Raw genomic sequence first — 18,407 nt, forward strand, 5'->3', positions numbered from 1 at the left:
ATTACACACTGCCTGTTCCCTCTGGCCTGTACACACTCTTTGCACTTGGACATGAAGCCTTCAGCCCTTCTTAGGAAATACCATGAAGTGCAGAATACAAAGTGCACATCCCTGATGTAACATGGAGAACTATAAATGCATCTAGTTTTTACTCTCTTCTATGTCTTCCATAAACTATTGTTAAATGCAAGATCTCAGTTCTTGCCCTCCAAGTACACTGTTGCTTCTTCTCAGAGGTCTAAATGAATGCCAAAGCAACCAAGGTAAACATCTTCCCACAACAGAGGAAGTAGAATGTCTCTCTGCAAGAGAAAGCCTCCCTCTGTGGGAGGCAAAAATTTCCACCTTGGTTTGTCTGATGCTGAGAAACAAATAGTCACGGAATGGGAGCGCTAAGGAAGACTTCACTGCCTTCTGCTCTAACAGCAATATACATTGCACCAACCTTTTTTCTCTAATATAAACACAGCTGTGAGCATATTAGCTTGAAGCAGCACAAATCAAAACAGATTAAGAGCAAGAATAAACATGATATTTAACATGCTGCTGGAAGATACCTAGATGCAACGGTGATTAAGGTGTTGTAAGAATCTACACAGAGGAAAACATACTTGGTGCCTGTGAGTCAGTATTTATAAGCATTTGAGTCACAGACGCATAGAAACATTTAGGTTGGCAAAGACCTTTACAATCACTGAGTCCAACTCTTACTTAATGCTGCCAAGGCCACCACTAAACCATGTCTCCAAGAGCCATGCCTACATGTCTTTCAAATACCTCCAGGGTGGTAACCCAACCGTTCCCCTGGGCAGCCCGTTCCAGTGCTTGACAACGCTTTCAGTAAAGATATTTTTCCTACTATCCAAAATAAACCTCTCCTGGTGCAGCATGAGGTCATTTCCTCTTGTCCTATCACTTTTTACCTGGGAGAAGACACTGACCTCCACCTCACCACAGCCTTCTGTCAGGTGATTGTGGAGGGCTATAAGGTCTCCCCTCAGCCTCCTTTTCTCCAGACAAAACACTTTGTAGTGTTTGGGCTTAAATTTACCATTTTAAAGTAAACCAAATAAAGATTTTAACACAAATATAGTACAATTATTATATTAGAAATCTTGTAAAATTCTGACTCACAAAATGCACGTGATTCAGAAAGGCTGCTTGTATTCCTGGTATGTAGTCCACCTGTGCTTGCAATAGCCCAGAGAAGTGTCAGGTTGCCAAGAAAGGAATAAAGGCCTCACCCAGTGGTTTTGTGATAGGAATGAGGAGGTCAAGGATATTTGGACCAAAAAATTGCCTTTTGATAGCTCTGCATTAGCAGGTAATTGGTGTTCTGCTGACAGCTGCGCCCAGAAGTGTCAGAGAAACTTTTGTTTCTTCTCAAACTGTGGGTGCCCCAGGAAAAGTGGGAACTCTGTGTGACCCAGCCAGAAAGTCAGGCCATGGACCTACACGTGCTAGACCCTGGTGAAACAGCCAAGAGCTAAGGAAGGCCAAGTGATAACAGTGTTGACAGACTGTGTTGGTCACGGCTGAGAGTAACTATGTTTGCAGTCATTTTACATGGTTTGTGTTCTGATTTGACAGTTTATATTTACTGGTAAGTGCCTCACACCCAAGTCAGATGTGACATACATTGAAGATGGCTCTGCTGGCCTTAGCTTACTTCTTTTAGAACAAAATTGCCTTTGCCCATTTCCATGGGTCTCTAGGAAAGGGACAGTTTCCTACTTTCCAGGAAAGTACTGAAAACTGAGTAAAGTATCCTCTCCTTTCTCAGCAGAAAAGTAAAGAAAAACTGCAAATTTTTGAAATTATAGTTATATATATATCCAAATGTGGAAAATGCAAAAGAATGGTGTAACCAAGAAAAGCTTTGAAAGAAGCACAGATTTTACTCATTCAAGTGGAAGAATGTTATTTGCTGGTAGTTTGTTACGTGTCTTCATAGTCACTTTTGAAAATAGAGCTTTCTTACCAAAGCCATCTGAACTGTATGTTTTTCAGTGTTCTATGTCCCAAATTTTCCTTTAGAAAATCAAGACAAAACTCTTAGCATAAGATCCTTAGCCATATCGCAAGAGCACAGTATCACTGGAATCAGACCTACTGAAAGTAACTGAAATGAACCATTCACCTCCAGGCTGAGATGAGGTTTTAAAAAGGAATTTTCCCCTCCTTTTTCTGGAAGTCATGGTAACACCCTGGCAATCTTGCCCAGTCAAATGAATCCACAGCACTGGCATTCACAGAGAGTGCAGAAGTCAGAAGGTCAGTCAATCCACTTCCTACTCTCAGACTAGGTTTCTTATGTTGAGCAAACATCATGAGATTCTAGAATCATTGAATCATAGAATATCTCAGGTTGGAAGGAGCCCATAAGATAATTAAGTCTTACACTGAGACTTATCTTAAGACTGGATAATCGATTCCAACTCCCTGCTCCTTGCAGAATCAATCTGGTTTTTAAAAGTCAGGGATGGGAAACCTTCTTTTCCCTAGGCCATCAGTCACAGTCCGCACAATACTTGCAGTAGATTGTTTTTTGTTTGCTGACTCACCTTTGCCCTGAAACTAGTGGAATTTAATTTTTTTGTTACTGTAATTCACTGTTGCTTGGAGATTATCCCAAGCTGTGTGCACTAGTATTAAGCTAGGAAACCAAGAGATCAGGACAGGAAGAAGGCAAATGAAGGGCAAGATTTACTGTAACATATCAGTTGATAGAGAATGTATAGAAAGACTTTGCTCTTCAGAAACTGTATTATCAATATTATAAATGTGGTTCAAAAAATAGAAGACATGAAACTGTAATGAATAGAAGCAGGAAGATTAATGTCTATTACCTGGTGAGAGCAGAACAGCGAAATGAGCTCTTACCTGCTCAGGAATGGAGAGGAAAGGGCTATGTAGCTCAGGGCAACAATATTGTAAATACATGAGCTAGTGCTTTAACTAATAGCACACGGAGCTGCTGCTGAAGGCTTGCTGCAGCCGCATCCAAATCATCCAACAGAAATACCAGTCTCTAAGTACTTGTGCATGAAGTACAGGAGATGAAACTGTTAGGGGCAACTGAACAGATGGTAGGTGTGTCAAGTTTAACTTTAGTACAACCTCTTCTGATACTTTTCTACTGCATCAAATGTTCAGTTTAATAGAAAGTAACTGGTTTGAATCTTATCTTAGCAGATAACCAATAGAAAATACTTGCTATAGATAAAAGATTTTCGCACAGTTTTGTGTAAGACAAGTAAGTGGACTTGCCACTACAGTCATCTATAAGGCATCAGAGACATCACCATGGGATAGGCGGGTAAAGCACCATTAAAGAAAGGCTGAAACCCTCTGGAGTGGTAACTTGTGGCCACATGGAATACCCTACCATGTCTAAAATGTAAGCAGGCACCTATGCATAGGCAGCTGAATTGCACCATAATTTAAGGAGAATGAATAAGTCACTTAGCACAAATAAGAAACTATGGCATGTAGAAGATCGATATGGGGATGTAGAAAAAGATATAGGGAAAATAGAGATGGCTAGTGGGGTAACAAGGAGAAATAGGAAAAACATCCAAGGAAGACTGTTGATATTACATACTGATGACCAGGTTGAAACAGCAAAACTACAGCACTGACACTGTTCTGCAGCTGAACAAGAACAGGCCAGTATGTCTGTACTGCAGAAGGATGAGCACTATTCCCCAGTGGATACATCAGCCAGATGATGAGGCAGGCCACTGGGTAGTGACAAGCTGGGCTCACAGCCAGCAGGACAGCCTTCTTGCCTGCCAGCAGCATGGGGGGATACAACGCTGCCTGTTTGGTTTGTCAGGCAGGTCTGCCTTTCTGCCTGGCTTCAGTCAAAAACATTAAACTCAAACAATGTACGGTTGCAAAGCCTTCTCATTCTGCTATCATAGCTTGCCTTTGGAACACTAATCCCTCCAGTGTCTTTCAAACAGCTTTGAATTTGATTCTGTCCCTAATACTGCCTCAGAGATATCATGTAGTGCTCAGCAAATCTTTTATACAGACTTTTCACATACACACATCCACAACTTCTTGGTTTTCTAGGAGCCTGTCTCAAGGCCCTGGGGTATGATATGAAGAAACTGTTCAGCCCTGAAATCAGTGTCTGCTTGCCTGAAAGGGAAAGGTTATAGTGCTACATCCTCCAAAAGACTAAGCTTTAGGCTCCTTTTGCATAACAGGGATCAGCGCCTACATTTCACTTTAAGATCCACATGTTTTATTTACCAACTGTAAATCAATGGAAACTGCCCAGTAATCTTCTAAGGGGTTTGAGAAAAGGGGATTATTATGAAGTCCTTATACTCTAGTGATAAGTGCCTAGAAAATGCAGATGGAGAGACTTGTCAGTCTGATTGTATTCAGAATGAGAAGAGAGTAGAGCAAAGAAGGCACAAGGCCACACATCATAAAAATGTTACTTAGTGACTACTGTCTTTCTTATGTACTGAATAGTGAATATCATGTGTTTGCACATTTATGACATCCTCTGTGACCTGCATGTATTTCTCTAGAACAATGTATATGCATAACAAGTTTAATTCAGTTGCCACTGCCTTAATTTGGCTACTGCCCCATTTGAGTAGTTTGCTTTGCTAGATCACCATCCATTTGACTAAGATAATTTAGATCTACTAAGTCACACTTTGATTAGTTTGTTACATATCTTGTTCTCTTCATATGAAAATACTGTTGCCATAGCAAATATTCAATGGATAAACTGGCAGTTGCTTTTCTTGACTCCTAAAATAGAAGGAAGTTTATTAACTTCATTACTGTGCTGTTTTCCCTTCCCTTTCCTCTCCATGGGCAGTCTCAGGTTTTCCTGTGCACTTCTTTTGCCAATTGCTTCACACTTTTTTATTACTGCATTAGCTTCTAATGGTTACCTGCACACTTGGCAGATAGAATTACAGGTTAATTTGGCTTTCAGGATATTGTTGTTGTTGTTGTTGTTGAATTTTATTTTCCTTTTCCCTTTTATTTTTTTCTTCTCCAAAACTTTGTAGAGTGTTTTGTTTTGGACTTAGGAGTAAACATTAGTAAGTATTTCAAAAGTAAGTAGTGTCAGCATTTGTCAATGATAATGGTGGCAATAAAAAAATTTATTTCTTGACGATTGCTTTTTGTCCTTTCCCATCATCACAATAATACTGAAAAAAATGGTTACTTTAATATTTTAATACTTCTAACTGCATTCTGAGAATAAATTACTTGTTCATAGTTTACCACTTCCTTGCCCAAACTAAGAAATGTTTGGGTAATCTTTCATTGTACAACTACTTCACAAAGGTGAAGTCAGCTTTAAGATTCATATTTTCCTTTCTCCCCCTGCCTAACTCAAGCTTTATTGATATTTTGGGACTTACACTGTGCTGTCATACCTCATAATTCTCTTATGAGTATCTAGTTAGACAAATTTCCTTCAGAGAAATACAAACTTCTCAATTTTTTCTGATGGGCAGAGCTTTTCTTCAGACATTTTGGGAGATTATTTAAAGTTATTATCCAGGTTCTGGAATACATAAGCCCTATTTTGCTACAGCCTGCCCTTTCAAACCACTGCACCCTCTCCACATTTTTTTCCTTGTTTTAATCTGGAAGGACCTAGAGAAAGATGCTGGCAGGTGTACTACTTAGTGTTCACAAAATTCTGTGGCACACTGTCTATGCACAAGCAGTCAGTGCATGCTGTTTCCAGCCCCAGCAGTGTTCATTGACAGCAAGCTTAACCTGGATTTGTCTGACATATGGTTACAACATTCCTTCAACCATGAACTGATGTTATTTTTTCAATAATATAGTGTAGCCCCAACCCTCTTTCATCTCAACAACGTGTCAACACTGATGCTTATAATGAAAGTCAGATGCCAGCCCTGTCAATTGTTTCACTGGCAATACATTTTAGCAGGAAGAGATAGGACTGGCTGCTACTGGGGACATGAAATGAATACACAGAACGTAAGAATGGTGTTTGTTTTGCAGCTAGCTCAGTTGGAGTGGGAAGGAGTCCAGGAGACCAGGGTTGTGATTAGTTTCTCAAAATCTTGTTGGAAGTCAGCAACTAGTGGTGTACATCAGGTGCTAACATTAGGTCCAAAACTATCTGACATCCTCATAAATGATCTGGATGAGGCAGAGGGCACCCTCAGTAAGTTTACTGATGATCACAGAATCATAGAATCAATTAAGTTGGAAAAGACCTCCCAGATCGTTGAGTCCAACCTATGACCCAACACTGCCTTGTCAACTAGACCATGGCATCAAGTGCCACGTCCAATCTTTTCTTAAAGAGTACCAGGGACGGTGACACGTAACTGGGAGGAGTGGCTGATCAGTGACTGGTAAAACTTCACAGAGTTGTGCTGCCATCCAGAGATACCTCAACAGGCTGGAGAAACAGGCTGACAGGAACATCACAAAGTTTAAAAAAGGGAAACGCAAAGTCCTGCACCTGGGGAGAAACAACCCCAGGCACCAGTACAGACTGGGGGCCACCCAGCTGGAAAGCAGCTACGTGGGGGTCCTGGCGGACACCAAGTTGAACATAAGCCAGCAATGTGTCCTTGTGGCAAAGAAGACTGGAGAGAGTGCAGTGAAAGGTCACAAGGATGATGAAGAGACTGTAGTTTTCTCTCCTGTGAGGAAAGGCTGAGAGAGCTGTGCAGGCTGAGAGGGACTGTTCAGCCTGGAGAAGGCTCAGAGGGGTCTCATCAGTGTGTATATGGGATGAAAAGAGGACAGAACCAGGTTCTGCTATGTAGTGCCCAGTGACAGGACCAGAAACAGCGGGCACAAGCTGAAACACAGCAGGCTCCATCTGAACATCAGCACTTCTTCATTGTGGGGGTGACTGAGCACTGGCTCAGGTTGCCCAGAAACGTTGTGGAGTCTCCATCCTTGAAGATACTCAGAAGCTGTCCGGACATAGTGCTTGAGCAGCAGGGGCTAGACCAGCTGAATTCCAGTGGTCTCTTCCAATCTCAGCCATCCTGGGTTTAAGAGACTGCAGAGAAGTAACAGCATGGCAGGGAACCATTCTGCCACGGAAATTTACACTTCTTTGGTTACTTCTGATACATGTCCTGCATTTCTACTTTCTTAGGTTTCTTGCAGTTTCTGCTACTGCTTTGCATCAGGCTCCCTGTGGCAGCCCGCAGATGACGTGACTGGAGAGGAGTTTGGTGATCACTTGCTGAACTTTTGAGAACTGCCCATTTCAGTGATGCACCACGTCCTGAAATTAATTAGCTACTTTATTTTATCCCGCCAAGCTCTCCTAATCATTGTTCCTTTGGTTTTGTTTTCTAATAAAAGAATATGCAACATCTGGGAAGGAGCGCTGACAGCAAACGTTTCTGATGGCGTTTGGTCCCGCTCAGCCTGACTTGCCCCTGACTCGCGCCGTGGTTTTCTGTCCAAAAAAGCCGGGCGGGCACCTCGCTTGGCGCTGCGTGGACCGAGGAGACGCTTTCCGTCAGCAAGCGGCACACTCAGGCGCGAAAGCAGGCGGAGCGGAGCAGAGTACCCCGGCCGGAGGCTCTGCCCGCAGTGAGCCGGCCCCAGCGGGGCGGCTCCCGGCGCTGCCCGGCACCTCCGCAGGCTCCGCGGGGAAGTGGGGCCGGCAGGAGGCGTCCTGCGGCGGCAGCGGGAGGAGGAGCAGGGCCGAGGCGGGGGTGCCGGCTCTCCCGGAAACAGCGCCGGCCGGCGGCACAGCGGCGGCGGCTGCCAGCGGTGCGGAGTGGCTCGTGGTGCTGCGCCGGCGGGTCGGGGCGGCGTGGCGGGCGGCATGGAACCGGTGCCCCGCGAGGAGAAGCCTAACCCGCTGCAGGATGCCAACGTCTGCTCCCGGCTCTTCTTCTGGTGAGCGCCCGGGCGAGGGCAGGGGGAAGGGCAGCGCCGGAGGTGCGGCGCCGAGGTACCCTCCGCCGAGGAAGGCGCCGGGCTTAGCGCCTCTGGCTTCACCTCGCCCGCCCGCTCGCCAGTGCCGAGCCCCGGCTAAGGGCCGCTCGGCTCGCACTTGAGCGCGACTCCCGGAGCGTCCGGGCGACCCGGCGGCGGGCGGGTGGGAGAGAGCGAGCGGGGAAGGGAAGCGGCAGTGACTGTGCAGCCGCGACCCGCCGCCCGCCCCCGCGGGCTGTCAGCGCTGCCGGCCGGGGCAGCCTCGGCTCGCAGGTGGGATGAGGTGTCCTGAGGTGAACCCGGCAGCCCGCGATAATCCCCGTTTGCGGTCTGGGGACGGCGCAGCCGGGGGCCTGCCCACCTCGGTCTCGGCGGCGCTCAGCCGGGCGGGCGGCGCCCAGCGCGGCCCCATCGCCCACTCCGAGCACGTGTTTGGTTCCCCTGGGAGCTGCGGGAGGATGGGAGTGTCTGCTGCTTCCCGGCCTGGGTACCCCTGCCCGGGACTGGGTGCGGGGCTGCTCCCAGGCATTGTTCTGCTTCTCCGTTTGCATAACGGGTCGAGGGCAGAGATTGCTCATCCCGGCTAGGCGTGCTGAGCTCGCCTTCTGCGTGGGGCTTTCCCCTCCATCAGTGAGGTGGTTTCTGACCCGCATAGCCGCGCGGGAGCTTCCCGGTGTAATGGGTGGCTGGGCAGCATCCTCGCTGCTCTGACCCGCACTTCTGCTGCCTCCTCTCCGGAGGGGCTTGCGGTGTCAGAGCCAAGGCTGGCGGTGTTGCCACAAACTTTACGGTACCAGATGGCTACCAGGGCAGAGTTAGTGCTTGGTGTCTTATTAGCGAGGACCTCGGCGTGGGTATGTATCTGTAGTCACAGAGGTGAGGAATCGCAGCTCAACATTTTAGTTGCTTTGAAATGTAGTAGGAAGAGATGTGCCAAGTAGAACGGGAGAGCACCGAGCTTGTTTGTCTTAGCAGATCCCATCTGAAGAGCACCTAGAGAGAAAGCCCTTATCCCACTTCACCCACTGCAGGCTGAACCAGGGTGCACATGCTCTGTCGTGTGGTGGAGGAGGGGGAAGGAACAGAGGGCATGGCAGGTGAAGCTCTTTTTTTGGAAGCCTCTGAAACACAAATAAAAAACTCTTTGATTCTATAAGCAGCTCTGAGCAGGTGCAGAAGTCCCTTTTGAAATGTAGGGGGATTTTAAAAACCTTGACAAATTTTAACTATATTTTTCAGTCAAGAGTATATCATCAGAGGTAATATGTGCAGAAAGAATGAAAGAAAATAAATAAATAATAACTAAAAATCAGCTTGCATGCTTGTTCAAAACTCCCTGTTCAGCATTTTGACTTTTACTTTTTCTCTGACACCAGGGTACCCATGTTGTAAAGAGCTGTCTTGTGAAATCCAAGCAGAATGCGATGAACCTAAGTTGGCCACGTAGCATTCCAGAGCTGCTTCTGGTCTGTTCCCTTTCTCTTGCTGGGTTCTTGTGGTGTTACTGGTAGTTCTGCCAAAACCAATCCAGCTAGATGTGAAAACGGAAGTGTGCAGTACTCATAGCCAGCTTTCTGACTGCTCCTATCATTCTTTTTTTAGGCCTTCTGTATCACTCTGCATGTATTGCAGTGAAGCATTCAACAGCAACAATGAAGTACCTTAAATTTCCCTAGTTTTAGGCAAGCACCTGAAAGGCTCCTTTTACCTCAGACGTGTTTGTAAGTTCTTATTGTGCAAAGCGAAAAATAGGTGGAAGTCTGTGCTTAGGGGATGACAGGTCTGCTTAAAGTCCAGAGATTGATTGGGACTTCAGACTTCACAGTAGTCGGATGCTGGTATACAGCTGTAGGGCTTCTGCTCTGGAAAAGGGTTTAGTGGTGCATGTAAAGCTTTAGAATTTGCCCAATGTCCTGTTTTTCAAGCTTTATAGCAACGTAATTCACAGTGTTGAAAATAGCCTTCCAAAGTGTCCTCTCTTACCTGTGCTGTGTGTGATCATGACTAGTACCCGTATATCCTTCGTATTTACTAGTCAACAAGCATGAGTGTTTTCTGGGTAAAAATTTCAGCTGAAATGATACCTTCAGTGGTTAAATTGAATAAGGAGGGGCTATCAGTTTTCTGCAAGTTAATACTGTTTTGCATAAAATTCAGGAAGCGTTAAAACACCCTCTCATTTAGCTATAAAGCTAACTTTAAGGGTAGCTCTGAGAATTACTCTGCCTTTCTACAAAGAGTTTAGCATCTCACAGCTCTGCAAGTACTGCTTCAGTTTAGCTGCTGTCTCACACAGGACGTTCTGAGATGTTTTCATCTGGAGAGCTGGGAAAAGAGTTCTGAGAGCCGTGCTTTTGAGGAAGGCCATCCTGTGAGTAGCACCAGCCACCACTCTGTGGCTGCTCAAGTGTGCCTGCTCTGCTCTCCACATTCCAGGTGTTGCCTGCTTGTTGTCGATGAGGGTAAAAAGTACGGCATTGTAAGTAGCTGGGCAAAGGTCCTTCTTATTTTTATTTTGTTTCTACTTTCCTGCAAAAGGGCAATTTTCCCATTGTAAGGAGCCACCCTTCCATTTGTTGCCAGTGGTACAGAATAAAAGCTTATATTATTGCCCGGTGCAAACAGGATCAAACTCATGGGAGAAAAGAAGTCATGTTTTCATTGAGTTATAAAACTCAGGTAATGAGTGTGTAGGCTGAAGAGACATTCTTCTCCCATTGTTCAAAGCTTGTCTTCTTGCTTTTGGGTTGTGATTTTGGCAAGTATGAGCTTGATGAACATTAAACACTCTAGCAGTACATTCATGGGAAAGGAGCATCTGGATTGTGTGTTAATATTGTTACTTTTATAGTGCATCCCTTGTGTAATGTTACAAGAATGAAAAATATTTATGACAGAAGTATGAAGATGAGGGCAGTTGCAAAATATTCTTGTTTTCTGTGTCTTTCACTGAATTATCTATATTAACATAGGTTTATCAAAGCCAAAATTGGTGTTCTGGATGTTTGAAATATTACTGTAACTCCTGACTTTCAGAGTCACAATTTCTATGCTCACCAAACTTTTTAAAACCCTGGCTGGAATTTCAGTTATAGTTTGGAGTGGTTGTATTTCTTAGGTACTTCATCTGCGTTGTTAGGTTGTTGGGTTTTTTTATTGCTGGCTCAACTTGCTGGTGAGAATGAGGGCTCTGAAGGATGGATAGGAGCATTTGCATTCTTTTTTAGGTTTGTCCAAGGAAGAGAGAATTCAGTCTAGGTTTTTTCATATTTAAACAGCTATTCAGTTGTAGAAAGTTTAGGAATTGAAAAAGCCTTATAGTCCCCCATGCTTTGTGCTGTTGAGAATAGCACTTTTTGCATCTTTTTTTCTGATGTGGGTGGTGGGGATTATTAAATGAATAACTTTAGAGGGTAAGAATATTTCTTATTTCTAGCTATTAATCCATCTTTGAGCTTGCATGTTCATTGAATAGGAGGCATATCTTTATTTGCTTAGAGCATTTGTTCCCTTGAGTTATTAAGGGTGTTTTTCCTATACAGCAGTTGAATTTTTATGCATTCTGGTTGGACATCAAATCCATCTTAGTGGAAAGTTGCAAAACATAGGCTATGATTAAATTTTTGAAAGACTGGTAATTTTTATCCTGTTAACAACGTAAGAAGGAGGGCAAGCTGGAACACCCTGGAATGATTATCCAGTGTTTTTGTGCAGAGAAGTAAAAGAAGTTAAAGGACTTCTAAATTTCATGTAAATTTATAATTTAGTTTTAATAATAATAGTAATTACCTGTCACAGACTCACCATGACTGTGACAAGTCCATGGGTTTTTTGGGGCACTGAACACTGTCATCATCCTCAGGCTAGATGCCTGTCCACATCATGACTTGACATGTGGCTATTGCCATTACAGTAACAGCATTAAAATGTGATCTGAAAACTTGCTCCAAAGCCTCCGCAGAGTTATTATTCCAAGGAATAAGTCAATGATTGGTTTATCATCGCCTGTTAGTGTCTGGCAGCATTATTTTTTACTTACTGTGTGTGTGTGCTTTAGGGAGAACAACAAAACCCCTAAGTCTTTTTCATAGCTCTGACATGAAATACAGTGGGAGAGAAAAGTAAAAAAAAAAATCTTCATCTTTGGGTTTAATTTGAATTGAATGGGGTAAGCATAGACATGTAAGTCCCAGGATTTTCAGTAAGGACTGCACAATATGTAGCTGCTTGTCTGATGAAATGCAGTCATGTCACAGATCTCTCTTGCAGCAGTGTAAATAGCTACACACTTTACTTAACTTCCTCCTCTTTCAACTTGTGGCTTAGAATTGGAAAGACCACTGACTGATTTCATTGGATTTCTCAGTAGGCCTAGGCATTGCTTGCTTGTCTGTCTTCAAAAGTGTTTCTTTCCTTGATTGAAAGAAGATATGCAAAGAATTATCGTTGTTGTTGGATATTTCAACTGGATTCCAGCAATGTCACCAGTAAAATTGGTTTGTGTTCTTTACTGTGTCAGTGACTAGATTTGATGGCGATTTACTTAGATTTACTTAACATGAAAATATCAAGGAGCATCAGTCTCTGTGACTTGCCTGGGATCTTGCCTGATATCTAGTGAATTCCCATATTCACTGCCTGAAATTGCTAGTGGTGATGCCACTTTATAAAGATTTCTGTGGTAAATAACTTAGTTAATTTATTGACTTATTGGTGCAGGGTAGTTGTGGTACTGTAAGAAAATCTGAAGACATATGTAAGCATATAGATAAACAGAAAACACATTTTTTATACACAGAGATTGAAATCACACTTGCTTCTCTTTTTCTCCTGGTTGAAAGAAGACTGAGGATCATACATACAACTTTTTAAAAGATAATGCCTTGTTTGTTCATTTATCACATATTTACTGTCCTGCAGTCAAATTTGAATAATTTGTTCTCCTGAACTACCACATTAATTTTGAAGTTTTGCTTGTTTATTTACAAGATGGTTGTATTATGCAAAAGAAATACTTGAAAATTGTTGTTTATGAGATAGTAAAGTTAAAATATGTGGATAAAGAGTGCTAAATAGATTACATGGATTACGACAAGTGTGTACAAACTGTTGAAGTGTTAGCATTTGTTATCTACTGTAAATATCTGTACTTAGATATGCAATTAGATGAACTGTTAGAGTATAATGAAACACAGACTATTTGCCTTTGGAATGCTTATATAAAGCCTGCTGTATCATTTATGAGAGAAAATGTCTTCTAATTCCTGCAAAACTTCAAAATTAGGATTGTGTCATGCTGTTGTTTTTGTCTTCTTTTTCAACAAAAATTTCCCTATTCTGCTTCTAGAAAACTAGGCCTTATATATGGTGGAGGAGAGACATAAGCCAATTTGATTTTGGGAGTGGAAGGTTAAAAAGACCAGTCATCTATTTTGTTTTATTTGTTTTGTATCCCTGGCACCCAACCACTTGTAGTAACAGTGTGAACTCACAGGGCATTTTAATTCTCCCTATTTCCGTTGCTTGTCAGAAGGATTGTAATTCAGAAATTGACACCATTAGATCCTTCTTCAGGTACTAAAGTTTATTTTTATGTCACAGTCTTCAGACCTTTACATCATACCTTTGGCATTTTGGTATTTTTCTTGGCATGTGGATGCTGGGTTTGGAATGGATATTTTAATGATAGTCTTTGAAATGCTGCAGGTACAGGTGATGCCACTCCTCTGTTCCCTGCTTCTAGGCCTTGCAGAAAATGTTTGTTGCAATGTGCTCCCCCTTTCTTCTTGCCATGTTTGTGCTTCTTCTTACTGTCTGGAATACCAGGAGGTATGTTTTAGATTAATAAGGTAATTTCGTACCTGGTTGATGAACGGCATGAGAACAGACTGCAATAAATGCAGTCAAATACCAGTTGTGTTACTGTCAGCATCAGAAAGTGGGTGTTCAGCAGCTTAACTGCTTACACTGTGCTGTGGAAAAGCAACAGCTCAGAAGATGAGATGGAGTTCAGTATCAAAGGTTAATACAATTGGTATTGAAACTGGAAGCCTGAAGGGCGTTTTTGAGCTAATAGAGCTTTGAAGTAATTTCATTGTATTCCTATTTTTTTCTTCTGTAAGCAATGAGAAAATCTGCTGTTCAGGCCACAGTAAGCTGGGGGAGGGAAGTTGCAACCAAAACACCAATTGAAAAGCATCTGAAGAAATACCAGACTTACTCTGTTCACTCTATTACTTGTGGACAACTGCCTTCATAAGGTGAAGTAGGAGAAGGCAGCTTACTAACTAGAATGGATGAAATGTGAAATTGAGGGAGGTTTAAAAACAAAATCACATGATGACTACAAACTGTTGCTAGGGTATTTATGAATTCTTGCAAAATAACTCTGGAGACTGTCAGTGTCCAGAAGGGCTTGGTGTGTCCTTCTTTCTGTACATCCCATCCCAGCAGTGATCCTCTGGACAGAGAGCAAGCACGTAGCTGTGCTGGATTGCACTGCTGGTGTGGAATGTCAGGTCATGAAGGTGGGTAATAAACAGTACAATGAGGCAGGCAGACTGCTGAGGTAACCCAGGGAGAATAAGCATCATCCATTATTATCCAAAAGGCCTGTGAGGAAACCCCATTTATTTTACCAAAAAAGCCATCTCCAAAGCAGGTGATTAAAGAGAAAGAAATGTGTGTTGCTTTGCAGCTTAGTAGTTGAAGTAGTGCTTTCAAGCTGCTCAAGGGAGACAAAATCCCAGTGTTATGGAAGAATTTGCATAAACAAAGACTCTCCTGTGCAACTGTTGAAAAATAACTGGACATTGAGTGTTAACAGATGATGCTTGTAATGTAATGCACAAATAAGCTTAAGAGGAATGGGGAAAATGCAGTTTGTAAAACACCTCTTTAAGGAATTAGTTGATGAGGGTATACCTGATGTTGCTTTGACTGGATGCTGTAAAATTATCCAGAAATTAAATTTCTGTTTATTATTACAAATAAGGAAAATAATTTCCTAGTCAGAAAAGCAGTCTGTGTAGTCTGATTTTTCTGACTTGTCCTGTGATAAAGTAGAAGCTATTATGAAACCGGTGAGAACAAAATTTTGCACTTATGCAGGGGAAAGTACTGTAATATGCAGTTGACTGTTGTGGGGCTGGTCAAGGCAATTGAGATTTGTGGGTGCACCCAAGGCCCTGACAGGCACATCCTTTGATTTTAGGACATTTTTTTATATGTGTCAGCTTTGCAATGTAATTGCAAATACTTCTTGGCTGATGTTTTTTGACAGACTTTCTCAGTTAATTAAGAACTTGCAGTGTACTGGGTTTCTAGAAAGCTCTGCAAGCCTGCTCTGCAATGTGAGAATGGTATTTTTTGAGATTTTGCAGGCAGGACATGATATAAATCCAGAGGTACAGCAGGTCCCATCCCTAGGTTAATGAACCAGTTAAGCTGGACCCTGCTGTTAGTTTCATGTACCTATCTGTAATCCATTTCTTCCTTGGATGATAAGAAATTATTTTGGATTACAGGAAATCCAATTTACAAGCTTTCTTGTTTAGGAAATTTTATTTAATATATGAAGCAGAATAGCATGACCAGCCTTAATGATCCTGCCTTTTGGATAGCAGAGCCTGTTTCTCTTACGTGCTGCCTTTGAAGAAGGGGATGACTTCTCTTAGGAGGGTAAGAAAACACTGTCTTAGCTTTTTCTGCAGATCTTAGAGGCTTTCCAAAGGCTTGGTGGAGTTGCTCTCGCTCTCGTAACAATTGGTGAAAACTGGACTTTTCCTGAGCAACCAAGTAAATTGTGGCTGGTTGATTGTGTTGTAATCTTAAAGGGTGTGTAATGTCAGGGCCCAGCAGTAGGGAAATGCAGGAAGTGAATGTTTATATTGTGGTCTTTGTGTATCTGCTAGTTCAGAAATGAATCACTTTCTTTTTTTATCAGTGCCCAAGATACTGCTGCAGAGGTGAAAAACTTTTTGGGGTCAGAACAGGGATTTACTGTTTTGCAGTTGGCTATCTCTTGGGTTTGCACCAGGTTACAGAGTGATTTTTTAATTTATTTTTTTAATCTTTATTCCCAGTGACATCAATATTCTGGCAGTAACAGGGACTTATTCTGGGCATATTTCCAGACTGATGTCTTTGATCAGCTAATCGTTTTGATAGAACAGAGACATTCCCAGCAGAACACAAGGTACTCAGGATTCTTACAGATACTCACATTTTTATGTGTAGGTCATGCTAAGAAGAATTTAGGCTAAGCTCTTTGAAAGGCATCACGTGAACCCTGTGTTCTGAAAGAGTAACTAAAATGAGGCAATGTGTAAGAAAAAAAGAATTATTCAAAATTCTTAGCAAACAGGAAGGTACCTGGGAGAAGTGTAGACAGTGGTGAAGGAATCCTGTTTTTATTTGAGTTGAACAGCTTCTTCAGAAAGAAATACACAAATGAGGTGTAAGTCTTACCTCCCCAGCATGTTGTTCCTGTCTTTCTTCTGGTAAAATAGATTGGCATTGAGTCCATCACTGGGGTGAGAGGAGGGGTTCACATGACTGTCTGTATATTTCCTCCATTTCTTTAATTTAGTTTATTATTTTAGATTTTTTAATTAAAGAGTAATGCAGTTTTCACGGCTTCTGTTTTCATAGCAAGTGCTGATTTTTTTGTGAGCTCTTGTTAATACTCCTTGAAGAGATTGGTGTTAGCTGATCTCCATTTGTATAAAAGACATACCACTCTAACAAGCAGTCTTCCATTATGGCTACAGTGAGGTTTCAGGGGTGCTCTTTATGTAGGCCATTGCTTTATTTGTCAGCTTCCTCTAACAGTCCTATGACAATACTCTAATTTAACTGAGCCTTCAGGCAAGACAAGGGCTTGGTTGGTTTGCTTGTTATGAATGTGTGACTTGAGTAACAGCAGGTTGTGTGAAACGAGTCGGTCTCAGTTCTGCTGTGAGTGCAGAGAATTCCACAGGGCATGATCTGCATGTGGCATTCAGGTGGAAACTTTAATGACTGAATATGACTGCTAAGTCTTCTGTCTGGAAGTAGGCATTCCAGCATAAAGTTCAGGATGCATCAATGAAATGGTGATGCTCAAACTCTTCTTGCCATACTTCGAATTTGCAGAAGACCTCATTCTCCTCATTCTTGGGATAAAAGTCCTTCAAGGACTACGCATAATTTGAAAAGAAGAATGTTTAACCTTCTTCTAAAGGTCTTTAAGTATGCTCTACAGTATCACAACATACTGTTAAAAGCTTTTGTACTTCTAAGATCTCCATAGCAGTAGCTCTTGAAGATGAGTATTTTGGGGGACACTAGTCAGAAAGCTCAGCAATGGGTGATGTTTTAATTTTTGTTTCTTTTTGTACTTTTTTCCCCTAACCTTAGAGAAACATGGACTTGTGCTGAGTCTTTGCTATGTTGTCCATTATAATAAATGAGCCACAAAATGAATTCCTGCAGTTTTCTGCTTACTCTGGATTGGTTTTCCTTGCCTTCTTTAATAGTAACATAGAGGTTGTAGTGCAATATATTACTCTTCTTGATATTATGGTTTTAACTAATGGAAAAAATGGTGAAGCCCTGAGGTTGCGCAAGGTCTCACTGGAACTAATTGTCTGACAGCCTTGAGACTTCTGGCAGTTTTTATCCTGCACTATCATCTCTCATTTACTACTTAAATGTTTTTCAAATTCAGTCACATTGTATGTACTGTGATTGGTGTGGAGATGGGAGAATAAGGAATTTACTGCAAACTATAAGATCTCCTCAGTGGAGGTGGACATATATCATCAGCAAGTTGTTTTGAGAGTTTAAGGACAAAGGATAAACTAGATGGCTCTTACAGTCCTGTGCACGTAGAGCGTTGTCTTTCAGCTGGTTACTTTGCAAGTGGACTGCACATCTGTGGTCATAATTTTCTGCTCTTGCTGTAGTGTGGAAGCAAATGCCATCAGGGTAGAGGAGTTGCCTTCAGCAGAAGCATTGTTCCATTATTCTCCCTGTCGCCTGCCCGTGGTTTTTTGAAATATATAAATAGTGGAATGGTTGTTCCACTGAGTAACATTATTAGCATTGTTTTTATTTTTTAAAACTGTATAATTAAGTCTATTTCTGAAGTGTCCTTGGTTTTTGTCTGTGCACTCCGCTGCATGCAGAAGGTACCATGCAGCACTGCTGAGGCCACAGCTGGGGCCCTGAATCCTGTTTTGGGGTCCCCAGTACAAGAGAGACTTGTACACACTGGAAAGAGCGCAGTGAAGGGTCACAACAATGATTAAGGGATTGGAGCATCTCTCCTGTGAGAAAAGGCTGAGAGAGCTGGAGTTATTCATCATGGAGAGAAGGTCGGGGGGATATCATCAATGTAGATAAATCCCTGAGGGGAGAGTGCAAGGTGAACAGAGCCAGGCTCTTCTCAGGAGTACCCAGGAGCAGGACCAGAGGCAATGTGGCAC

The 18,407-nt window shown here is 42.5% G+C and overlaps 1 protein-coding gene across 2 annotated transcripts in view; it reads left to right on the forward strand.

The window, feature by feature from the left end:
- Positions 1 to 7,641: 7,641 nt before the first annotated feature.
- Positions 7,642 to 18,407, forward strand: part of ABCC4 (ATP binding cassette subfamily C member 4 (PEL blood group)) — a 145,671-nt gene continuing 134,905 nt past the window's right edge. The window contains exon 1 of one of the 2 annotated variants that reach the window (XM_085057595.1): positions 7,642 to 7,899. In XM_085057595.1, the coding sequence (XP_084913721.1) occupies positions 7,826 to 7,899 (74 nt within the window). In that variant the 5' untranslated portion in view covers positions 7,642 to 7,825. Of the gene's footprint in view, positions 7,900 to 8,773; positions 8,793 to 18,407 lie in introns of those variants that run through there. The other variant, XM_085057602.1, reaches the window with a different exon arrangement.

This window comes from Lichenostomus cassidix, chromosome 1 (genome assembly GCF_008360975.1).
Source record: "Lichenostomus cassidix isolate B80296 chromosome 1, HeHo_3.0, whole genome shotgun sequence".
Classification (NCBI taxonomy): domain Eukaryota; kingdom Metazoa; phylum Chordata; class Aves; order Passeriformes; family Meliphagidae; genus Lichenostomus; species Lichenostomus cassidix.